General features: G+C 36.2%; 1 protein-coding gene across 2 annotated transcripts in view; it reads right to left on the bottom strand.

Annotated features, from left to right (window-relative positions):
* Positions 1-1742: 1742 nt before the first annotated feature.
* The window catches only part of LOC137394983 (protein MON2 homolog), a 58289-nt gene continuing 32800 nt past the window's right edge, over positions 1743-27231 (bottom strand). Inside the window, exons 24-34 of one of the 2 annotated variants that reach the window (XM_068081763.1) lie at positions 26958-27132; positions 26154-26281; positions 23659-23799; positions 9323-9451; positions 9005-9122; positions 7931-7997; positions 7635-7695; positions 7067-7181; positions 5441-5666; positions 2874-2956; positions 1743-2499 (exon numbers count right to left, since the gene is read on the bottom strand). In XM_068081763.1, the coding sequence (XP_067937864.1) occupies positions 2354-2499; positions 2874-2956; positions 5441-5666; positions 7067-7181; positions 7635-7695; positions 7931-7997; positions 9005-9122; positions 9323-9451; positions 23659-23799; positions 26154-26281; positions 26958-27132 (1389 nt within the window). In that variant the 3' untranslated portion in view covers positions 1743-2353. The remainder of the gene's footprint in view (positions 2500-2873; positions 2957-5440; positions 5667-7066; positions 7182-7634; positions 7696-7930; positions 7998-9004; positions 9123-9322; positions 9452-23658; positions 23800-26153; positions 26282-26957; positions 27133-27231) is intronic. The other variant, XM_068081765.1, reaches the window with a different exon arrangement.

The raw sequence follows: 27231 nt of genomic DNA, 5'->3' as shown, positions 1-27231 counted from the left end.
TTCAAGATAATACATGATGTCGATACCTGATTTAAAAGATCTGCTGCAAAGGTACCCGCTGTACTCATACTAATACTTTTATTACTACCTGTACATGTACTCATACTTCTATTACTACCTGCACATGTACTCATACTAATACTTCTATTACTACCTGTACATGTACTCATACTAATACTTCTATTACTACCTGCACATGTACTCATACTTCTATTACTACCTGCACATGTACTCATACTAATACTTCTATTACTACCTGTACATGTACTCATACTAATACTTCTATTACTACCTGCACATGTACTCATACTTCTATTACTACCTGTACATGTGCCCTTACTAACACTTTTATTACTACGATTTATGTCCTGTTAATGTTTATGTCACTTTGTGGTACTACTGTATAATTGTCACAACAATGTTTTGGTGTATTTGTATGGGAACTTACCTGTATACTGTATACCTTCATTGCAGATAAAGCCTTCTTTAGTTTCTACCAAAACTAGGCTGGCAACTCATACATTAGAATTTGTAAGACAACAGAGATTGCTACAATGTCAGATGACAATGTATTATATTCTATACTGTGTAACACAACCAGGGCTGCTCGCCATCCGCCTCCTATCTCACTTTCACTAATTGACTTGTGAACTGTTTGGACTAAAAACTGAATTCATTCAAGAAATCTGAAAGTTTATAAATTGTTTAATCTATTTTATCCTCATCATCGCAGGTACTTCAACTTATATTAATGCTCCAGGTACAAGTAAACAGTTTTTGTATATTACTTCAGATGGTAGGCTTTCTCAGCTAATGGCCTTTTTGTTACGAATTATACCAATCACCAAATTATGTCAGAGGGGTGTAGGAACAACTGTGCTCTCCACAATCCGATGTTGTGCCATTCCAACAAGGTCTCTTGCTACGTTCAGAGTGGTTCGAAAATCGTCGAAAAATTTCATCATTTTGTAATTATATTTTAGTCAAATCGTGATCATGAAGTTGTACAAGTTTTCTTTGTACAACCACAAGTCTCTCACAGTCTGGGATAGAATATTCTCATGTCTGCTGCAGCTTGAAGATTTTTTCTACCAGGTCTAAATCTTTCTAGTGTTCCTCTGAAGCATGCTGTATGATCTGCTGACGCACATCAAAGAATCCTGCTTTGATTTGTTCTTTTTCTCAATACCCTATGCCAGGTGCTCATCATGTGCATTTAAAAGTTCTGGCGTTCACTATCTTACTTTTCAAACATGTTGCTGGCAGTGAAACCTTTCCGATCCGCTTGCTCCGTGTCTCAATCCTCCCGACTAACATCCATCTTATCTTTTAGTTTATATTCCATTATGCTTGCACTGGTCTTTTTGACCACTGGGACAGGCATCTTGTAGGTACCAGGATCCCCGATATTCACAAGATATCAGAGATCCTGGTACCCAGTATCTTGTGTAGGGGCCTCTACTTGCTCATCAGTTTAAATCTTAATATCACATATCCCAGTTTGCTTCCCTCATCGCCCTAATATCCATCACCTCCTCAGACCTTAGAAAGTAAATTGAAGCTTTACAAAATCCTCTGAACAATGCTTTTGATAGACTGTTGATATACTAACAATGCTACCAGTAGCAAAATTAGGGAGTGCACAACTCCATCAAATGACAAGAAATTTCGGAAGAATCATACTATAGCTAGCCAATAAGGATAGCAGTGGGATAAACAAATGAAATAAACTGATACAAGCATTCCATTGGAAATAATAATAATAATCTTGTATTTAAATTAATTCAACATTGTTGAGGCATCTATAATGTACAAACTTTACAATTAGAAATAAATACTGTCGACAAAGACCAAACTAATCGAACAACCTATGGTGAAACCCGGTATAAGTAAGATAGAGAACCATGGTATGTTAGTTATCAATAGAGCTATTACAGAGACATGCACATGGAAAATATAGAAATCCTAATAGATTCGATAGCCAGGCTGTCATGGATACGAATGACTATGACAGGGTAGAATGCACAAGTTCATCTGTGGCCTGTGCTACAAAAAGTATAGAAAGTTGCTAAAAGTGTGCACCGTGTGAGCATTGCTAAAAATTTTCTCAACTCACTTGGCTGAAGAAGATACGGAATTAAAACAGATGAATTAGGAAGACAGTATATTGAGCGTACCATTTGGACATTACACATGTGTTACCATTGTCTCGCTGTAATCGTTAATAACAACAGCTGCGCGACATTCACCATTGCTTGACAATTGAGCGAAAGAAACTCTATGGTCACATCGCATTTGGGTACAAAAAAGTGGCTGTCAACACTTTTCATGGCAATTAGGTAGTGTACAGGTACTATGAGACTGTGGGAGGGCTAAGTAGATCAGAGTATGCATTCAATGCTGCCTCAAGTTCCGTGAGCACCAGCTCTGACTTGGAATGAATGCAGCTGGTAAGTCGGGGATAGAGATCTATTATTTGCTTCCAGATGCTCTTCTCGACTGCAAACACAAACATGCTAATAAACTCGGTAAAAACTTTGAGTGCTTCAGAATGGAACTACTGGCTCCATTCAATACATTCAAGATGTAAGTAATCAAAGGTCGACCAATTAAAACAGTTTTAGTAAGTGAATAAACTATTATAATGGAACTGCTATTTCTTTAAGCCTTACACATCAGTAAAAAAGCATGGAGGAAACCTTACTGCGATATGATTAGGGAATGACAATGTGGCATAATCTGAACGAACGCATGGCACGACAAGTCGTTGAGATCGCGCTATTAGAAAGTACCGTACCGCTCTCAGCCTATAATAAATTTCTTAGCTAATGTATACAGCATGCTCAGCGATGAAACCGATATTAATCTTTCACCTGCACTGGGAGGTAGCTTCTTGAGTGAGGCAATTAGAGTGGCTGTAGTTTGTATTGCGGACACGACTTCATTCACCTGACTTCTAAAACAATGTGGAACAGTAAGAACAAGCCAATTATCCAGGTCTGTTCAGAAAGCTGACGGAGACACACATCCATTGAGACTTGGCAAAACCTTTTCATATAAAATAATTATAATACTATCTTGTATTAGTTATACAATTTATGTATTACGATACAAATGTCAAGTATTCTTTTATTTTGTGTTGAACTCTTTCATTACTTAGTGCAGACAGCCCAAATCAACAATTCACAGCAACCACAACCATCAATGACTCAAATATGCACTGCAAGATAATATATTTTTAATTGAACTTTTCCTCTCATCAGGCTTTACTCCAAAAGTACAGATGACGAGAGAAAGAGGAAAAATCGCATCCTTGAAACTGACAGCAGCTGAAAAGTTGAAAGCTAAGTACAAACTATTCTTTAAATTATTTATAGATTCAGCTTCATATTCAATAATCACTGGGTTTCCACGCTTCGAATGAATTCGCAGTTGACTTCTGCCGATGAATTCACACCCTACCATTTCAACGATTCGGAGTTGCTCTTTATCGATGTTACCAAGACCAGCGATGTAATCCTCAAAGCAGAACTTGTTAAAGTAGACTCACTTTCAGGTCACGGTCACTTTTTAATTCACACGCCGTACGTTTGTTGCACTACTTCAGCCAGAATACTCATTCAGAATTTTTTTATTATTAATAATATTAATATTCCTCTATTACAAAACAGCAACAGAATTTACAACTTGATATACAGTTATTACTTCAAAGGTTGCATGAACGACAGTCACTTTCAGTAAAAACGTTTTTCATGCTAGAAGAACAAAGATTAGGAAGAGGTAGGTTCAGTTATTTAATGATTAAGGTAATAAGATAAATAAAAAGGTAATTATCTCATCATTGTCGCATGAGCAACCTATCATTGGCAATAGTAGTTAGAATATACCAGCGTGGTAATATGATGAAATACGCTGAATTTTTTTACTTCCACTTAAGGGGGAGTAACAGGGTATTATCGATTCGAATCCATCTGCAGTGAGCATTTCGAAGATGTCGAATAGTAGTCTCACTGCGAATGCCTTTGCAGAAATTTTGTGAAGCGAAATGGCCTCGAATCCATTCGAGTTTTATCATTTCTATGATTCAGAGTGGAAGCAACTCCAGACCCATTAGAAGCATGGAAATCCAGTGGATGAGCACGCAACGCACGCTTCATTAGCTGTACTCAAATAATTATCCTTCAGATAATTGTTTACTCCGGTTTAGTGTTTATACTGCTTATATATATATACGTACATACTGTATATCTAAAATCTTGTTACAATTGTGAACAAAGTTGACTAATACTACAACAATTGCAAGTAAACAATGATTTTACTGAATTGTTAACAAAAATGAGTTGCAAACAAAAATAATACTTTACTGAGCTAAAATGAAGTTTGTGCACTTTGGTAACCAGTAGAAAAGCTGCTTGAACCTAGACTGACATATTCTTAAACATCTAAACACCTATGAAAGATACGTAACTATCATACTTTTCGACGCTACTTTTTTCTGATGTTTTGAGCCATGCGGCTTATATTCGGCTATTCTGTGTTTTTTTTCTCCACTGCTCGGGTGCATTAACCGGAATCTCTGGTTAGTGCCCCTCTAGCGGTGAAAAAAAAAACGAAACAATACCTAACGGCCCTGTTCCGTTTTAATTAGCAATGTTGCTAGCGTGTTAAAGATCACCGTCCTGAGTTCTGTGGCCTATACAAAAGTGCAGCCTATGTATTGTTTTATTATCTTTCTTTTAAATAAAGCAGATGCGGCTTATATAAGGGTGCGGTTAATAGTCTGAAAATTACAGTGCTTAACTTAAATTAGCCTTACGAATGTCTATGATTGAGAATAAAGTTTCATGAATCAATTAAAGTCACCAGTTTATATTTCACCGTTCATCCTATCATATTCAATACTATTAAAGGGATATGTGTCAAAAAGTTAGTTGAATTATATTATTTTTGCCTAAATACGTAGCGAGTTACAAAGATTATTATATTGGCTATTTGCATTTATATTTTCTGTTACAATAACCGTGTAGAATGGTGTCTGAATTGCGTGGAATAGTTCTAGAGTAAAGTCAAAAGAATTTTTTGGACAACCCAGGGAGTAGCTCTCACTATTACTAGTAGCTGATGAGTGCTTGCTAACAGCGATGTATACTGATTATTTACTAATACTAGGATCTTGTTTGTTTAAGAATCAGAATTGGGTATGGTGAGGTTGGACGACCATAAAAAAAAAACAAGAAACAGTGGAGCTATTAACCAACTAATATGAGACGCCATTCTTCGTCGGCTAAACTATTACAATTCATTCTAGAACTATTATAATCGTTCTTATAACACACTGTGCAGACACTTCAAATGAAATTTTACCACTTCCTGCTGTGCTTCATACTAGAGATGCAAATAAAACAAAAAGAGTGGCATTGGAAGCACCATTTTACATTACCTAGCTGATGGAAGGTTCTGTTTGAGCTCAACATCTCGACTGTAGCGAGTTATTATAGTAACACAGCGAGTAAGCAGGGTCCCCACTGCCACCTGGCTTATCGGAGATGACTTTTTGCCATCACCATCACTACCATTGACAAAGGAAAACTGAAGTAGGGTTTCAAAACACTTCTGGGTGAAGACATGCCTTACTTTACCAGTTGCTGGTGCTCCCACACCATTACCTGCAAATAACCAAATTATCTATAATTCTTTAGTGCTAAGTTATTTAGAGGCTAAATACAATTCAAGCTATAGATTGGATACAAGGTTATCTGTGACTGTATATAAAATTATCTATAAACTGAATATTAAGTTATATGTAAAAAACTATCTTATAGGTATTTATAGACTGTATACAAAGCTATCTATACATTAAACATACAATTATCTATAAATTAGATACATGTACAATGCTACCTAGAAACTAGCTAAAAGTTACCTATAAATTAAATATAAAGTTGTCTATAGACTAGATACAAATCTAGATACAAAGTCATTTAAAGACTAGATGCAAAGCTATTCATAGACTGTCTATAAAATTATCTATAGACTGGATAAAGGTTATCTTGATTTAGTCATCCATGAACTGCATATAAAATCTCCCTGGAGAAAATATTTTAAACTCCATAACTACGAGAGACCATCGACTTATCAAGTACTAGATACAAATATTATCCAATGATAACAAACTAGGAGTTAGTGAGAACTCAATCCATCCTTAAAGTCCTTCAAACTGTTGACAACTAAACACAGGTAAGTACATATAGCTAAAGTTTATTTATCAACTGGTGACAACTAAACACGGGTAATTATAGATAAAGCTTATTCCTCATACATTTTGTAATGCAGCGCGAGACACACATCACTGTAGCGCAATCTGCTTACAATTGTCAAGTCATCATATACATGAACTGCAGAGTGTCAAGTCATCATATACATGAACTGCAGAGTGTCAAGTCATCATATACATGAACTGCAGAGTGTCAAGTCATCATATACATGAACTGCGGCGACTTGACACTCTGCAGTTCATGTATATGATTCTCTCACCACAATAGAAAACAAATTTTACTGTTAGGTCGAAGGTGACTTTTACAATTATGTGAAGTAACCATAAAAGTCGAAGGCAAAATAAAAATACCAGATCAAACATTTATTTTACATGCAATACCAAATACAATGCTGTGAACTTTCTACTTTTTTCTACTTCGAGTGATAGTCACTTAGAGACGCACAGGATCGAGTGAGAAGATTATTTGCATGCATACTGGACTGTAAGGAGCGTAGGTAATGCAAGCGTAAATGCTAAATTTTTCTAGCCAAGCAACCTGTTAAAGAAGATTTATGAACAATCACTAATTCCACTCGCCGCTATTTCTGTACTGAATAACATCCTACCTGTCCCTGTCAAACTCATATTACAAATAGAGAAAGTCTTACATATAAAGTGACTGATTAAAACGACGCATGCCAGAAAAAGGAGTCTTTGAAGGGAAGATTAAAGAGCATCAACAAATGTTCATCATTAAAAGTACTACTGATGAGGCCATATTCAGAATAGCAACAGGGAGGAAGCACCCACTTGTTGATGATGAATGCACAGATCCTTTATTCAAAAGCTGCACGAGTGAAGCTACGAAATCTTTTGGAAGTTCCGAGCTATAGGGAAGTATCTCTGTTTTGATTAAATCTACCACCTACAGAACAACATTAGAAAGCTATATATATATGGCATTGAAATTTGACAGTAATATTAGAGTAACACATATAGGGTATTGAAATGTGACAGTAATATTGGAGTAGCACATATAGGGCATTGAAATGTGACAGTAATATTGGAGTAACACATATAGGGCATTGAAATGTGACAGTAATATTGGAGTAGCACATATAGGGCATTGAAATGTGACAGTAATATTAGAGTAACACATATAGGGCATTGAAATGTGACAGTAATATTAGAGTAACACATATAGGGCATTGAAATGTGACAGTAATATTGGAGTAGCACTCGCAAGCATTGAGCTGCTTGAGCAAAAAATGGCAATGCAAAAAATTTTGATATTTCTGAGCAAAAATAATAAGTAAAACGGAGAGATGACTGGCTACCGAAAGAATCTAAGCAAATCAAACTAGAATGTTCAACTAACCTCGCAGTCCAGTTGCTCATCGTCCTTGAACTCAGACAACGACTGATCATCACTAGCGCTTCTGTTAATAACAACATAGATTATACTAGATAACAACTAATAACAGCTATAGCCGGAATACAGACAGACATACGACACACGGACATACTTTGAGAAATATATACTAGATAACAACTAAGAAGCAGCAGACAGCAATGGTACATCGCTATTGTAGCATTTGCAATAAATCTGAGTAAAATATAACACAAACAGCATCGAAACACTCAATTCATGTACTTACACTTATGCATACTTACACTTTCGGGAAGAGAAATTCATTAAATGCTTTGCTGACGGAAGGCCAGAGATCAGACGAATGTGAGCCTGAAATAACCCCACAAGCCTGTTGCAGAACATTTTTATGGCAAGAATCATGTCAAGAGCGTTATGTGTGGAATGTGGAATCACCATCCCAAGTTCTAGTTGCCAATACTAGTACAGTTACCTGTCTTCATCTAGTATACGCAATAAAACTCTACACGTGTAGAGCTGTATTCTCTCACTATAGTATCTCTTAGTCGAATTCCAAGATAAAAAACCTCAGTCTAGCCAATTTCACAATCGACAAATTCTATGTCCAACATGAGATGGAGATTTACGTTTATAATAGTAGCTCATTTCTTACGATTATCAGTTTTCCTCACCAACATGTCACTTCCACTTGGTTGGTATTTAATACAATATGAAATACATTTTCTGATTGGGTACCATCATCAAAGCTTGCCCGCTAGTTGCTGACGGGATATGCTTTTGCGCGCTGTCAACAGTTATGCATGCTAATTGCTTCATATAAGATCGAGCGCATCAAAGACATAAAATGTTTAATATAACTCTAGCAGTAAACCCAGCAATGCCCAGGACTTCATTCATTTTCGGTCAGACAGAACTACAAGTGGGTGTCTGTGAGGCTGGTTCTCAGGAACAAGATAAGGTTTTGGAACCAAATATTTTTATCGACCTGGTGGATGGCACAAAGCATGCGTGTGAAGTTTGGATGAAATTGACGGAATGAATGAAGAAACAGACTAACAAGCATACACACACACACAATGACAAATTGAGAATTATTAATACTAGTACGCTTGGCAGTCCCCTGCACTGTGAGAGATCGTCATGAGTATGTTCATAATTTTTGGTTGAAATGGCAAGGTGGCCGAGTAGCGTAGTAGTTAATGCATCGGTTTGTAAAACAGAGGGTCTGAGTTGAATTCCTATGCGAAGCAATTTTTTTCTAACTCCCCGGACACACACTACTCTAATTATAGTAAAGAATGGTTAGATATCCCACCCAAATGATGGCGAATATGAATGTGATAGAAGCTAAGGCATACCTTTACTTGACTTGGCGAGAGGGAGACCTGCTTTAATGGTTTTGATAAGGCAGCGGACAGCGAGCTTCCATGTACTCGAGGGACAGGAATACTTGGCACTGAGTGTTATGCTCAAACCCTGTAAAATGATACAAGTTACATACAAACTAAACTACACACACTGAAACTAAAAGGAATAGAGAAAGTATGCATGAGGTGAACTCATCGAACGTGTACTGAACATGTCCATCAGCAGATTTTAGAAAAAGATGTCTCTGTAGGAATTATCATAACCGCCGTGTCTAAAGAACAGAGAACACTATATGAAAACAGAGTTACCTGAATCATATGTTTGAGTGTGTCCTCTTGTATAACTGAACCAAGGGAAGAGACTGAGCAATAGACATCTGTAGCCAAAGACATGCACTTCTCCGAGAACTCGGTCATATCAGAGGCTATGTAACCGGTCTGTGCAGAGATGAGAGAAGTAGGTGAAGCAACAGATTGGCAAGCCAGAAAGGTCCACAAGAGCCTGGCTGGCCGCTCAATGATTTGATAAATTTGTATTTTGGATTTTGTTAGGGTATGTCATAGCTACTATAGAGAGAGGTATGTTGAACTGCTAGCTGGCTTGTGGCATGATACAGCAGCCATACACATGGCCACTCTGAACAAAAGATGTTAATTTCTAGAGTAGCAGACGCATGGAGTAGCTATGTTACAGCTCGTTTGTTCAATACCGAGTTCAATATCAATTCAATACCGAGTTCAATACCGAATTCAATATCGAGTTCAATACCGAGTTCAATATCGAGTTCAGTACCGAGTTCAATATCGAGTTCAATACCGAGTTCAATACAGAGTTCAATATTGAGTTCAATATCGAGTTCAATACCGAGTTCAATACTGAGTTTAATATCGAGTTCAATACCCAGTTCAATATAGTTCTATATTAAGTAGAACAGACTAGCTGATGACCATTTCAATAAAGTTAAATAAGTTGCAAAATCGAAAATCTTCCCTTGGCCAAACCAACTAAAAGCCATCTCCACTTTTTAATTTACACGTGAAGCTATATTTGTATCAAACATGGTCTGGGAAATGTTTGCAAAAATTTATGCTGTTTGATGATAGGAAGAGAGCGTGAGAAGCTGTTACAGGAGCTCTGTTTAGAGTGGTGCTTTCTACACAAGCTATGATCTAGAGGAAACCGTACTAAGACAGACAAGGGAAGGGAAGTGTGAAAGTGTTTTGACATAATGTTACCTTGTTACTAGTGCGTCTCACAGAATAGGAATCCCATTTCAATATAAAAAAGTACCAACGTCAATAGATAAAACGAGCAAATAACCTTCCTAAATAAAATTGATAAAAAACAATATTTATGGTTAAACCCACCATAATAATAGCGTAAACAACAAACAATACAACTGAATTCTAACATTCTTTAAAGGTTGACTTGGAACAAAAGTCACATTACAGTTATTTGATATAAAAAGATTCACTATGTCTTACTCTGTTGTGTTGTAGGTGCCAAATATGTGGAAATGTGATTACAAGCTCTTGAAAGCTAAAAAACGAACAGTTAATCGCAGCTATCATGAAAATGCCATAGATCGGAATCCCTCTCCGAAACGGTTTAAATGGGATGTGTAGCTGAACAAAATGGCTTATGTTTACACTTTCATGCAACCTCATTCGTCGAAATACTTTCACAAATATACTTCACGCATTCAATAAAACCATGTTTATTGACTTTATGCGTCCATTTTATCATCATTGTAATGCTGTCATTTAGAGCACTGATATCTCAAAACTTCCCGTAAAAATTTGTTTAATTTGTTAACCTTCGAAGGAGTGCATAGCATTCTCTGATAAACATAAGGAGCCTTTCGGTCACCTGTGATAGTTGAAAAATGCTGCAGGAATTGTTCGCGCCATTTGGCAAGTAGTATGGGTCACATGATCAGATTACGACTAGATTATTAGATCAGGCTGAAACAAAACTGTAAAGTAGCGAGCATCTATATTTGATACGGGCTTTTTGGTAAAACCCGACGTGGTTGTCATAAACTAGTGCTACGAGACGTTTTATATTGAGCCTTTTATTGGTCTTTAATTAATCACATTTCCACATATTTTGCACCTACAACACAGCAGAGTAAGACATGGTGAACCTTTTGATACCAAATAACTGTAATGCGAACTTTGTTGCAATTAACCCTTTAAAGGTGTACTCCTACTAAATTTCTATATAAATCCTACTAAATTTCTATATGAAATTAGTTAAAGGTTGACTTGCAACAAAATTCACATTACAATTATTTGATATGAAAATATTCACCATGTCTTACTCTGTTGTGTTGTAGGTGCAAAATATGTGGAAAGGTGATTACAAGCTCTTAAAAGCTCAAAAACGAACAGCAAATCGCAACCACACGAGACAGCCGTAGTTTGGATTCTCTTTCCAAAACGGCTCAAATGTGACGTAGTTGTGAGAGATGGTTTCTGTTTACACTTTCATGCAATCTTATTCGTCGCGATATTTTTACAAATATACTTCACGCATTCAATAAAACTATGTCTATTGTTCTTACGCGTCTGTTTTATCGTCATCGTAATGCTGTCACTTTTAGCAGTGATATCTTATAACTTACCGTAAAAATTCGTTTAATTTTTTAGCCTTAGCTTAAAGGAGTACATATCATTGTCTGATAATCACGACGAGCCTGTTGGTCACTTGTGATAATCAAAAAGTGCTGCAGAAATTATTTGCAAAGTATTGGGTCACATGATTAGATTACGACTTGCCGATTAGACCAAACCGAAACAAAACTGTAAAGTAGCGAGCATCTATATTTGATACGGGTTCTTCGGTAAAATCCGAAGTGTTTGTCATAAACTAGTGCTACGATAAGTTTTATATTGAGCTTTTTATGGCCTTTCAATTGACGTGAGAACATCACGTGACAAGACAATAACCAAATTTCATGGCTACGTCATCGAAATAAAGAGATTCCAATCTACGGCGGCTTTTCGTTTTTGAGCTTTTAAGAGCTTGTAATCACATTTCCACATACTTGGCACCTACAACACAACAGAGTAAGACATGGTGAATCTTTTGATACCAAATAACTGTAATGTGAATTTTATTGCAAGTCAACCTTTAAAGAAGCTGGTGTTTTAATACTTGAGAAGTTCTATAGACAAGGGAAAAAACGACAGATTGTATGTATGCAGCACATTGCAACTCAAAGAGAAGAGTTTACCTCGATGCTGATGAAACTCCACAGTTACTGACGCAGTGATTAGTTAGAGAGATATAGTCAACCAGTCAGAGATACGATTGATCAGTTGGAAATACAGTCGGTCAGTCAGAGATACAGTAGTAGTATATAGAGAGCAGATCTACACATAAAAGTGACGGATCCAGCGGGGGGATAGAAAAAGGGGGTTGTGAATTAAATTGGCTAGGGGTGTAGATTGAATCGTGTGGAGTTGAATGAGATGTTGGGGTTTGGGGGGAAATTGTGGTGTAGAGTAGGGGGTTGAATTCGAGGGGTTACGGATCCGCTCCTGGCGTAATCGGCGGATTATCTGTGGATGAGTCATCGGATTAGCGGGGGATGAGTCATCCGATTGAACGCGGATTATCGCGGGATTAGTCGGGGGAATCATCGCGGATTAGTCGGGCGAATCGTCGCCGATTATCGGTGGAATAGTGGGGGTGAATATCTGGGACATCGAGGGCTGGATGGTTTTCCGGAGTGGATCTCGCGGATTATCGAGGAGAGCGAGAGATTACCTAGCGGATGAGTGAGGGGGTTAATATCTGGGACACCGAGGGGTTGATTTTCCGGAGATTGTTATATATTTTGTTGAATGAGAGATAAGTTTTTATTATAAAATATAAACTATAAATGTTACAAAAAATTCAAAATCATTCTGTCATTCGTTTTAAAAAGGAAAGTTTTGGAATACATCTTTCATCAATTTCTGTGTCACATCGAAGAACTAAAATAAGAGTTGATTTTCCCAAAGAATTGAGAAACTGAACAGGAAGTAACAAATCTAATCCTTCATTATTTCCAATATTATCATATATGAAGGTATCTTTAGGTGTAGTAGAATTTGAAATAGGTTGAAGATTACAGATAAAGTCAATATCTTGAAAATTCGATCCTGGAGGACATTGCAACATTGAAAGAGTAGAGTTATATCCACATAATTCTCCTCTGTAGAATAATTTGAAATCAATTAGAATATCGATTGTGGAATTTTGAACTGAATATTCACATTCAGAATATGTTAGAACTTGCTCCGATGAAGCTGACACTATAGGATTAAGGTATAGGTTTTTTCCATCTGTTTCATCTTCATTTAGTAGTTCTTTACACGCAAATCTGTGATTGCCTGGTAATGGATAACCACAATGAATGTAGTCCAATGGAAATATTCTTCCGCATGTTTCATTATTCTTGTGATATAAAGTAGTTTCTTCGAATGGAAGTAGTAATGAAACTTCAAATTCATTGAGTGTTCTGCTTAAGCAGTTATTCGCATCGGTAACATATTGAATTCTTTGATTTCCATTTATTATTCCCGTAAAGCGTAAAATGAGAAATATTATAATGTGCAAATTCATTATAGTCATAGTGTCTTTTTAAAATACTACTCTCTTGACTGAAGTAGGCAAAGAAAATGCATAAAAAAGTATGTCAATATAATATATATAGTTCATTCTTCAAAATTATCTTGAAATACTATACAAAAAAAAAGTTATTCAATTCTATTTGATGAGTCAATCCTTCTTGGATATAAAGTGATTAAATATAAAGAATTATGCAAAGTCTAACTGTGATGATTATCAATTCTTCCCATTGATATGTAGGAGTTCACTGAAGTAACGATTTGTAGCATGTTGATCATTGGTTTCTCCTCTCAAATATGGATAAAGTCTTGTTTCGGTTAATATTATGTTTGAAGGTGTGTTCCAATCAAGTGAGGATAATAATGATAGTTGGACTTTGTCACTCCTTGGTCCGATTTGAGCAGATTCCAAACACGTTCCAATATCGAGTTCGGCAAAAGTCTCATGAAGTTCTTGTCGAGTCAATCCTTCATTTCCATATCGTATTTGCATTATTCTAATACAATATTGACATCCTCGAGCTCCCTCGAAGCATCCACACCGACTTTCTAAATATGTTACGAAACGTTTATAGATATAGAATCCGATAACATAGTAAAAAGTTTCTTCAGTAACTCTTCTGATGAATTTTTTTGTGTTTTTCTTTACAACCACTCTTGATAATTGTCCATCCTTAAGATGAGCTGGAATAAACTCCTCTAGAAATATAACCGACATTGTTTCTGTTTGCTTCGTTTTTTTTTTTTTTTGGTTCCTTCACCAACAGAGCTAAATTGAAGAATGGTGGAGAAATCTAGAGGAGTAGACTTAATATCATTCCGAATCTTTTTTTTTTATTTTCATCCAACAGATTTTTCATCTATAATTACATCATCAATTTCATGCTCGATTTCCTCTTCCACGCTTTCTCCGATTAATGGAAATTGTGCTATATGAATGAGTCTTCTGAAGAGCAGTTGTTTCGTTTCATCACGTTGAGTAGGATGAGTCATGTAGTGCCGAATTCTATTCCAAAACACGGTTTCAAAAATCGTTTCTTCCATCGTTTTAAAATCGGTCGCGATAAATCTGTTAATCCATTCTAAATCAACCTCTTTTCCAATTTTACCTTCTCGAATGGTAGCTTCAAGATCAACCCATTCAAAGGTCATCTTCAAATCTGAGGGTGTTATCGATATTTCTTTTATACATAATGTTGATTCCAAACATTCCCTGCATTCCAACGCACTGCAGACACAGTTGGACTTTAATCTTTTCAATGACACAACTTTTCTAAAAGCAGCTGTTCCTAGAATGTAGTATAAACATTCCTCGGTAAGATGTGTACGAATTTGTTCATTTTTGTCAAGATGAACCAAGATGTTATCTGGGATTATTTCTGCAACCTCGAATGGAACAAAATCTTTAATCAGAATGTTTTGAGTCATGTTACTATGAGAAAGTCTACATTCGAAATGATTTTACATTGGATAGTATATTGAATTTATATGAGCTTAGTTATATATTATTGATATTGTATATACGAAAAGAAGAGCCAATGAAGAAAATAAAATTTTATAGTAATAATACATCGAGGAGCAAAACTCTACTATCATATATACTTAACAACAAATTCACTTCTAAAAATTATGCTAAAATATATTCTGTGCTCACTCCATCGTTACATACTCTTCTTTTTGAATAAAAATATGTTAATCCAGTTCTAAGTTGAGTGTATGAGAACACTCTATTGTCTTTTTTTACAAAACCTTTGTTTACCCCTTCCTTAGGAGATCTTGAATGTAATACTTTTAAAAAAGTGTCTTTTGTGAAACTATTCGTAGTTTTACTTAATCCTTTACTGCTATGCTTTGTAGAATGAGTTTCATCATTCCAGCAAAAGTAAGTCTTAGAATTTAAGGCTACTATTCCATGTCCTGAAAATTCTACTTTGAATAAACCAGGAGTCCTTATATCATATTGATATACTTCTTTGCAACAATTTTGTAATTCCCACAACTTTGTAGGAACAGATTTACAGAGTTGGAAATCATCCGCGTGTCGATCGCAATACATCCTAGGAAACCATTTTCCATATTCTTTGTAGTATATATCAGCGATCTCTTTTCTAACGATATTATCCATAGGTGCTGAAAGAGCCATGTAGGCACTATCTGTATCCATCGCCACATACTGAAAGTCCTTTCTGTCGAAGTATCTAAAATAAAAAAATTTCAATCCTTAATTCTTGTTATCTTAGTATTATAATACTCCCATTTCAAAAATTATCATTCAAATGTTTACCATTATACATATTTTTTCTAAAAGATACAAATGAGATTACTTACCTATCCATGAAGTCATAGTAGAACTCCAACATCCGAAGTTTAGCCAGTTGTAATATGGAGAATCCGATATGTACAGGTATATCCATTTTCATCTGAATAAATATATATACAGTCCTATTAGATTCCTTTACATATATTAGCTCAAGTAAATTTTTCATTATGATTCAATTATATCAATAAGATAATAAATATATACTACTAACCGAAGGCTTGTGTTGAGTCAACTCATAGAAGCTATCATCGATTTCCTCCAAAGATTCAAATCTGTGTGATCGTATTCTCAAGGATGCTTCATAATCTCCTTGAATATACTTGACATTTCGATGTTTTAATTTCTCAGTGATTGTTTTCCCGTACGATGAATTTCCAATGAGTTTATTGGTTGTGGCTATCAACTCTTGGTCAGGATCTTTGTCACCAGCTCTTCTAGCATTTGAGACAGATTCTCCAAATGACTGGAAAACTCTTCTAGGGGTGTATTCTATGACTTGATATATTTTGGTTATAATCAATCCATGATTAAGATACCATTTTGCTAAAGTGGTGAGTAGTAAAATTTTTTCTCCAAACATACTCCCCACCAAAGTTCGTTGTTCTTGAGGTAGCATTCCTTCCTTTTCAGCAAATTCTTTCATACTTTCACTAAGATGATTTCTATTCAAAGATGTATTCTTGAAAATGGGGCTCATTTCTGAAAACTTTTCGTATAAGTTTTCAGGAACAGATATATCGCATTCAATGAATCCATATATCTCCCCTTTTATAATCTGCTGAATAATCTCATCCTCGGTGGCAAAGGAATTGGAAGGATAAAACTCTTCGTTGAAGATACTAATAAAGTTCTTAATCTCGGTGTTATCCTCAATCATCTTGTTCCATTCACACTCCCAGATTCTTACTAAACGATATCCAAGTTCTTTAACATATTCTTCCTTCTTTATCGTTTCCTCCAGAACTTCACTCATGGGTCGATTCTTATATGGATGTATACTTATTCCTTTGGTCTTGTTACAGTTATGTCCATGCCAGAAACATCCATGAAATTGAAACACTGTATTCGATTCTTCACAATATCCATCAACAGGAAGATTATGTTGTCCAATTCTAAATTCTTTATCGTTGTTTTCATGTAAGATTTGAATATTGTCCTTCCAAGTCAAAAATTGTAACCATCCATGAGCAGCCATGCTATTTTTTCGAGAATGAGTGTATGCAAATCCATTTTCGAATCGTCTTATTCTAGGGTTTCCAGTAGGCATTTCTTGCATCATACTCCACAAATATAATGCATTTGCATCAACTCCTAGAATAAGTTCACAAAGTTTGGATTCCTTTCCAAACTTTCTTTCTCGAATCAGTGTTTTCTTCGACTCATGAAGTCTGTGAAAAACAATGCTAGGTCCACCTACGATATTGTCCTTGATAGTAAAGTAAATATCTTTATCACTTTCCTTGATCAGACAGACAGGTTGACAAGCTTTGAAATGATGTGATGAGATTGTCTGATGATGAGAACTCATAGGATGAGGAGGCGAATCTGAAAGTTTCAACATCCATTTTACTGCCAATCCAGGAAGTGAAATGGCATCTTTCAACATATCGATTCCCATGGTTCTGTAAACTTCTTTTTGTTTTTCTACAGCTTCAACAAATGGTACTACATCGAGATTGTTGTACCATACTAGAAAATCTTTTAACGTTTTCATCTTCTCTTGTTTCCAAATGTTTAAACAGATTTCATAATCAGCATCCGAAATATGTTCATCTCTCAAAGAACTGTAAAAGCATTCTTTAGCTGGTAGAAACGGTTGTTTCAACTTCTCAAGATCATCCATATATTCATAAGGATAGAATCCTTTTTGTTGAGAGCATTTGAAAGCTTTGAGATACTTTGCATAGGAAAATCCTGGAGCAATGAAGTTGGAAATATCCAAGAATTTGAATCTTCTTGATTGAATACAGCTCATCTTGTTTGTTCTTTTCACTACAAAATCAAAATCTTCGTCTTCTGAGTCTTGAAGACATCAAAGTAGAGGTCCTTTCATCACATTCAGGTCGTAGTTTTGTGAATTAAATCCTAGAATCGGAATACATGAGATGAATTTGTCGAAACGATTAAATAAATGACAAAATTCCTCTCTTGAATGGTATACTCGAGGATTGGAAAATTTGCAGGATTTAAATCTTTCTTCAACTTTTCCTTGCTTTTCAGCTTTTGCCTTCATCAACTGTCTAATGTAGTAAAGTTTTTTTTCAAGGATATCCCGGGCTTCATCAGCAATTTGGGAAATATACTGAACAAAAGAAGATATACAAGAATCAGTATCTCCCTCACTTACAAAACACTTTGGATCCTTAAATCCGGGTACATTTGAACAAACTGATATACTCATCAATTCGTGTCTCGATGTGAATGTAACCGAATTGGAATTTGGTGGAAGGTCGGATTTTGGAAGATAACACTCGATATCATAGGTGATTAAAAAGGGATAATAAGTATCTTCCTCAGCCACGGATATTCCTATCTCTCGTTTCAGTTGTTCGAAAATTGTAGGTGTTGCCTTAAACTTTCCTCCTTCGAAGATGAAGTTTGTTACTACTTCTTGACTACATTTATGTCTATTGAAATTTCCTCTTTTTGTAAAGCTCACTTCACAGGAAGGACAACTAAACCCTTTAGTATAAGCATTAACATCCTTGATGAAACTGAAATGAGAGTTCTGCAAATCGAGGAAGAGTTCCTTTCCCTCTTTTTGGGACGATGTCCAGATGACTGTTGAGGTTTCATCAGCATTCAGAGAAAATACGGTTATACGGAGGTCAAAACATTTCTCAAGAGAAATTAAGTCTCCTAACTCAATTCCAGGAAAATTATTCATCAGAACTTTGTTGGATGAGGAAGAAGAAATGTGATTCAAATACTTTTGAAATAGCACCTTCACAAGTAGCTGTTTTGGTCTTTGTCTGGTGCAACTACATCGGTTTGAACACTTACACATTTCCTTCAATGCTAAACATCTGAAGAAACAGAGATTGTCTGTGTAAGGAGTGCAGCTATGAGGAATGTTATGCATAGTGATTACATGTCGATTGTTAAGAATGTGAGTCGGAAGATCTGAAGCCATTCCTATTTGCCCCATTCCAATCAATTTATAGAAATAGAATGAAATATTGGTAATTACATTCAATTTCCAAGCTGTATTCGGGCGTTCTCGAATCGCTATAGCAGCAAGATCTTGTCTTGTCAATTCTTCAAAGAAATTCTGTAGTTCCTGTCTTGTTGTAATCAGTTTTGCTTTTTTGAAAATTGTAGCATTATTCGATGAAGCATGAAAATATCTTAATTCTCCTGAAGTTTTATGTTCAAGAATGCATCCCACACTACAATTTAACTTAGCTCTTGTTTGTAACCCATTCCAAGTTGTCAACATCTCGTTCCATATTCTTTCCGAATGGTTTGGAGTTGGAAGTTCTGCTTGAGGAATATTTCCATTCCATAAATTTACGTTTAACGTTTCAACAACTCTTCCTCGTCGTCTTTTTGTTTTCATAGCATTCCAATATCTTCTTATTAACTCATCCCATTCCTCATCATCATTAACAGGAATGATATCCTGATTATCTTGTTCTCTTTCATTTTCGATAGGAACGATGGGCTCGACTCTATCATTAATACCAACTAAATTGTCATCATCAGCGTCCACTTCATTTTCGTTTCTTTCGATTTGATTTGTAGGTTGATCAGATAAATATCTATTTTCTTCGATTTCATTTGTATTTTCTTCTTCTGATACATCTGATTCATCGGATTCATCATCAGCAAGATTTCGAGTAATAGGAGTTACTGTTATCTTAGATCGACTAAGATCTCCTCTTCCAATTTGAGTTGAAGCAGAACGAAATGAAGAATGATGAGAAACAATCTTTACTTTTTCGAAAATGAAAGGGGGATTGGAAACTTGTATAATAATCGAGGCATCATCATCATCATCATATTCGTGATATTGTTCCGAAGAATCATTAGTTGATGTTGTAAACGATTCTGAACTTTCATTCGATTGGAGATGAATGTGTTTAACATGTCTTTTGAGGTTTGATTTTTTGTTAAATGAAGTCGAACATTCTAAGCAGATATATTTATTAGCTGAAACGGATGATACACTTCTTTCCCTACTTCTGCTTCTTTCTCTATTATCAATTGAAGTGGAAGGAGCAGAATTTTCCGATGAAATTAAATTATGCTCTCGTGAAAGCTTGAACATCTTTGAGGAAGATTTCCAGCTGCCAAGAATTAAAAATCTCATTTTACTATTCTCTCTACATTTATTCATTCATTAAAAATTTTTTCCACCAATTATTGTAAATCAACTCACCTCATCAGATTTGCTCCAGTCTCCTTCTGAATGGAAAGATGCCGGATACATTTCCTTGATGTATTCAAATTTCGGAGATATATAATCCAGTGAAACAGAGATAATCCAAAGTTCTGAGAGAAGATTATACATAGATATCCAAATTGTAGAATTAATCCAAACTTTTGTGAGATATATAATCCAGTTAGTTCGGAGAAATATAATCCAGTGAAACAGAGATAATCCAAAATTCTGAGAGAAGATTATACATAGATATCCAAATTGTAGAATTAATCCAAACTTTTGTGCGATATATAATCCAGTTAGTTCGGAGAAATATAATCCAAAGTTCTGAGAGAAGATTATACGTAGATATCCAAATTGTAGAATTAATCCAAACTTTTGTGAGATATATAATCCAGTTAGTTCGGAGAAATATAATCCAAAGTTCTGAGAGAAGATTATACGTAGATATCCAAATTGTAGAATTAATCCAAACTTTTGTGAGATATATAATCCAGTTAGGTATAGAAATAGTTCGAAAAAAACTCTCGATAATGGTGAGTCCATCAAACTTGGCTGTATTTATACTAGTCAAGTTCAAGGAGGTGGAACCTGCACAAAAGCTATAAATCACTTCTAATCCAACTTGTCTCACTCAACTTTCGCGAAATTGGATTTCGCGAAAGTGAATTTCGCGAAATTGGATTTCGCGAAATTACACATTATATATATTATATAGTCAACTTTCGCGAAATTGAATTTCGCGAAAAGTGAATTTCGCGAAATTGGATTTCGCGAAATTACACATTATATATATTATATAGTCAACTTTCGCGAAATTGAATTTCGCGAAAAGTGAATTTCGCGAAATTGGATTTCGCGAAATTACACATTATATATATTATATAGTCAACTTTCGCGAAATTGAATTTCGCGAAAAGTGAATTTCGCGAAATTGGATTTCGCGAAATTACACATTATATATATTATATAGTCAACTTTCGCGAAATAGAATCTCGCGATTTTCAATTTCGCGAAAAGTCTTCTGATATTATGGATGATGCAACTAAATTTATCAAAACTCATTAATCATTTGATGAGGAGAATTGTATATAACCAGCAGAATTTTACTAAAACGATATCAGTTCTTCATTCAAACTCAGAGAATTAACACACTACACAACTATGGAGGATAATACTCAATCTGGAGTGATAAAACCTGGATCGAATAGTTCAGTGAAGATGACGAAAAAGAGAATTTCACCTGTAACTCTTTCTAACACGACTCCTTCAACGAAGAAGAAGAAATCCAACCAAATCGAAACGAATTTGGAGCAAAGGGTAAAAGATGTGGCAGACAAGTTAAGAACATTAAGTAAGGCTACTTTAATGGAAGCAAAATCACTGCAGAGAATGTCAGATCTTTCAATAGGATTGATTATGGAGGTGACAAAAACGGAAGAAGCTCATTCGATCCATGGAGCGTGCTGTATCATTCACTTCAACTATGTGGAAAATGGGATTAGTAAATCTACTGCTGTATTTGCTCCAAAACGATTTCTGGATGGATCGCTGTCTTATCCAAGTATTATGGTATATCTTGGATTAAAACCTAAGGCTAATGGACAGGGAAGTTACCATGATTTAAGAAGAGTAACAGAAGGAACCTCAACTCCCTCAGATATGAAACGTACTCTAGCCAATCTGAGATCGAAGAAACTTGAAAAACTTATACAACATTTCGAGATTCGTCATCTCAAGGAGTTCAAAGCACCATCTATTTTCCACTATCACAATGTTGGAGCAAGTGAATACAAAGATGGTGAAGGCAATGTGGATGTGGTACCAACTGTAGCATTTTCAACCAAAGTTGATGGAGAGGAAGTTCAAGGAACTTTAACGATGCCTTTGAGATGTGCCCTTTCGTTGAAAGAAAATTGTCCGGGTATCATTATATACAAGGGGCTAGTAACATCTCACAATACTCGCGAATACTACGATGTAGTAGTCATGGGACATGAAGAAGCAAGCAGATTTTACGAGAGTTCGGTACAATGCAAAAAGGATCCTTCTATCTCACTTATTTCCGATGACGATGAGTGATTGATGAACAACTCGATACAAACTTCGTTTTAAAGAATGTACATGATCATTTTCTTATATATATTCAATGTTTCATTTATACTATATTATCTTTATTGTGACTTATCTACTTGTACATTTCATATATTTCAAGTTAAACATAAACTATTTTATTTTTATTGAAACGAAATGATGATGGAAATAATGAATAATACATATAAATATATCTTTTAAAGTGAATAATTTTGTAATAAAACTGATCTTTCATTCAACATATATGAAAAACCGAAAATAAAAATCCTTAAAATTCTTAACCATTCAAGAGCTTCAACATTACAAAAACATCAAATCTTCAAAAAAAATAACTTTGTACATAAACACTTTCTCATATATATTCAACGTTCTCAAATATATAACATTCTCCACTTTGCACATAAACACTTTCTCATATATATTCCATGTTTCAAATATATAACAATCTCCGAAAAATCAACCCCTCGGTGTCCCAGATATTAACCCCCTCACTCATCCGCTAGGTAATCTCTCGCTCTCCTCGATAATCCGCGAGATCCACTCCGGAAAACCATCCAGCCCTCGATGTCCCAGATATTCACCCCCACTATTCCACCGATAATCGGCGACGATTCGCCCGACTAATCCGCGACGATTCCCCGACTAATCCCGCGATAATCCGCGTTCAATCGGATGACTCATCCCCCGCTAATCCGATGACTCATCCACAGATAATCCGCCGATTACGCCAGGAGCAGATCCGTAACCCCTCGAATTCAACCCCCTACTCTACACCACAATTTCCCCCCAAACCCCAACATCTCATTCAACTCCACACGATTCAATCTACACCCCTAGCCAATTTAATTCACAACCCCCTTTTTCTATCCCCCCGCTGGATCCGTCACTTTTATGTGTAGATCTGCTCTCTATATACTACTTACAGTTGATTAGTTAGAGATACAGTCGATCAGTTAGAGATACAGTTGATTAGTTAGAGATACAGTCGGTCAGTTAGAGATACAGCTGATCAGTCGGAGATACTGTCGATCCGTTGGAGATACAGTCGATCAGTTAGAGATACAGTCGGTCAGTCAGATATACAGTCGATCAGTTGAAGATACAGTTGATCAGTTGGAGATGCAGTCTATCAAGTCGAGTTGCAGTTGATCAAATAAATACATGGCCGACCAAATCACGAGCAAGATAGATGACTCTACATGTATGGAGACTCAGGTAACTACTTACTGTCATTCCTTTGACACTGTTTGGAGGCTTAACCTCAAGGAGACCATATGAAGGCGGAGTTGTCCCAAACTCGCTGCACTTGACAAGGTGCTGGATCAGCTGTGGGTAGAGTTTTTCTGATGAGTTGATATGTCGGACATTCTGCAAAGATGCCAGACCGATTGACATACAAGATACAGTCATACATTGACATACGAGCTTAATGCGTTCTGGGACTGAGCTCGTATGTCAATTTTTTTGTCTCTTAAAACAATATGATTAATTTGCATGTAGTTAACCAAGTACAAATTAATTCATTCCCATACTGTGTAAAACCCAATTAAAAACAGGATATTACGACGGAAAAATATGTTTTTAAGTGTTGTAAATCACTACCTACCCTCACAAAGCAACAAATACTTATTTAGTGGTTATGGTCTGCAATAGTAATATGTAACATTGCTTAAAGGTTGACTTGCAACAAAATTCACATTACAGTTATGTGGTATCAAAAGATTCACCATGTCTTACTCTGCTGTATTGTAGGTGCAAAGTATGTGGAAATGTGATTACAAACTCTTAAAAGCTCAAAAACGAAAAGTCAATTGCCGTCATCACGAAACCGCCGTATATTAAAACCCCTTTCCAAAACGGCTCAAATGAGACGTAGATGAACAAGATGGATTCTGTTTACACTTTCATACAACTTCATTCGTCGAAATATTTTCACAAATACACTTTACGCATTTAATAAAACCATGTCTATTGTCCTTACACGTCTATTTCGTCATCATCGTAATGCTGTCACTTTGAGCACTGATATCTCAAAACCTACCGTAAAAATTTGTTTAATTTTTTAATCTTAGCTTGAACGATTGCATATCATCCTCCGATAATCATGACGAGCCTGTTGGTCACATGTGATAGTAGAAAAATGCCGCAGAAAGTGTTCACGCTGTTTGACAAAAAGTTCTGGGTCACATAATCAGATTACGACTAGATGATTAGACCAAGCCGAAACGAAACTGTAAAGCATCTATATTTGATGAGGTCTCTTCGGTAAAACCTGAAGTGTTTGTCATAAACTAGTGCTACGAAAAGTTTTATATTGAGTCTTTTATTGGCCTTTCAATTCACGTGAGAACATCACGTGTCAAAACAATAACCAAATCGTGTGACTACATCAGAGAAATAAATTGATTCCAAACTACGGCGGTTTCGTGATGGCGGCGATTAACTGTTCGTTTTTGAGCTTTTAAGAGCTTGCACTGTACTTTTCGGACTATTAACTGCACCCTTATATAAGCCGCATCTACTTTATTTTTAAAAAACCGATAATAAAACGCCGCATAATAGGCCGCACCTTTGTATAGGCTGCAGAACTCAGGACGGTGATTTTTAACAAGGCCGCAACTTTGCTAGTTAAAACGGAACAGTGCCTAACGGCACTGTTCCGTATTAACTGACGCTTTTTAACCCAGTGCCTAACGAAACAATACCGTTAGGCATGAAAGGCATTATTTTCTTTCACCGCTAGAGGCGCACTAACCGGAGATTCCGGTTGATGCGCCTTAGCGGTGAAAGCAAAAACCACATAATAGCCGCACCCTTATATAAGCCGCATGGCTCAAAACATCAGAAAAAAGTAGCGGCTAATAGTCCGAAAAGTACGGTAATCACATTTCCACATATTTTGCACCTTCAACGCAGCAGAGCATAACATGGTGAATCTTTTGATACCAAATAACTGTAATATGAATTTTGTTGCAAATCAACCTTTAAGTACAATGCTGCATGGAGTTCTTACTTTCGAGACAGACATAGTGGTTAATGGCGTTGTGAGAGAGACTGACAGCAACGTGTTCGGTACACTAAACCTTTGTGACACTACGTAACGTAAACTTTGAATTTAACTTATATGAATTTAGCTTATTAAACACCCCCTTAAAGCTAAGGTTTTATTTTTTACTAAACCGATCTCTAATTTAGTTATCGTTTTTATTTTTTATTACCTTTTACCAGCTTTCTGCCTCGCTTTCACTATAACTTTAGCCGGCCTTTTCACAACTTTTCAAACTGGTTCGCCGAGAAAGACCGAAAGATGCCGTTTTCAAAAGCGATCTCTCACATGCTTGGCCACTTAGCGGGTGCATCGAGAACCAGCTCGAATGCTCGTATCTCAAAGTTATCTCGCATCTGAATGCAGAAACTTGATCGAAATTTGTTCGTACCTCTGTTTTCTCGTGTGCTGGGGCACTCGTATGTCGAGGTATGACTGTCCAAACTATACATTCCAAAACTTCACGCTATACCTTCTCACTCCACTTACCAATCGTCAGGAGTCATAACAATAATGCAGGTGAACTTCTACTTATACTTTTACTATCCAGTGTTATTATACGGATAGTATTCGCCTCATACCCTTATTACAACGATCTTTGCCATCTATGAAATTATTTTTAGTAATTCATACTTGACTAGGTAAAAATAAACAAAGAATAGTTTCAAGCAGTCACCTGACAGAGACACGCGTACGCTTCCAACACGGTTTCCTGTACAGGTGTGAGACTGCTCTCGTAGTTAATCGGCACCAGGAAGGGAGATGTATCGCCGGCTATAGGCACGGCTAAAGTCTGGGACAGCACTACAAAATAAATACGGCTGCATCGCAATCGGCAACAGAGATAAGCTCTACGGTGTACTGAAGTTAACTGTGTATCTAAGACATTGTTAATAGAGTTGAGAAATGTTAGGGCAAATATTGAACAATCAAATAGATTGGTATGACTGATTCAACAAATCTCTTTTGCTGACCTCAATGCAGTGCCATTCCTATCTGCAGAGCGACACTGCAAGAATGCTCATCACTTATACACTTCTGGTTCATCAAGATTTCTAAATTCAATTTTCGCCCTAATCATAGTACATAAACAATCAGAAGGACTAGGAAAGCAACACTTAAGCTCTGGACAGACAAAAGGGAGGGTAAGTAGACCTGGCCAGCATTTAGTTACTAGCAATAAGTTCAGATGAATGTGATGCTAATCAACTTTGCCATAGTTTGGAGGGACAGCTCCTGATACCCTTTCAGTCATTCTAGAAACTTACAGGCTTTAGGTTACAGGCTTTAGGTTATTAAAGCTAAGCCTTTTTCCCTATTGCATGCATAAGTAATATCAATTTGTCTGATAATCAGCATAAACCAATTAATCACAGGTGTACATACCTGAGAGACCTACAGCAAAGACAACAAAAGATGCATTACTAAAAATAGGCTTCATTTCCACAGAGATGAACCATACATTGACAGAGTTACTCACCTCTAGAAAAATCATCAAACATGTCACGGACAAATCGATCCTGTACATGCGCAAAGATTTTGGGAAATATCTGTACAAGTTGGCAGAGGAACGCTTGGGAAGGAACATCGACCTTGGAAAGGTCACTTAAAGAGCAGGGAGGTGCCGTCTTCTTATTGCCAATATTTAACCACACCTATAATACAAACACAAACTGCACCGATGTTCATTAAGTAATGCCTGTTTCCCATATACGCCGCAAAGCACCGGCGACAGCACGCAGGCTATTAGCGAT

Source organism: Watersipora subatra, chromosome 4 (genome assembly GCF_963576615.1).
Source record: "Watersipora subatra chromosome 4, tzWatSuba1.1, whole genome shotgun sequence".
NCBI classification, from domain to species: Eukaryota; Metazoa; Bryozoa; class Gymnolaemata; order Cheilostomatida; family Watersiporidae; genus Watersipora; species Watersipora subatra.
This window is presented reverse-complemented; position numbering and strand designations above follow the sequence as displayed.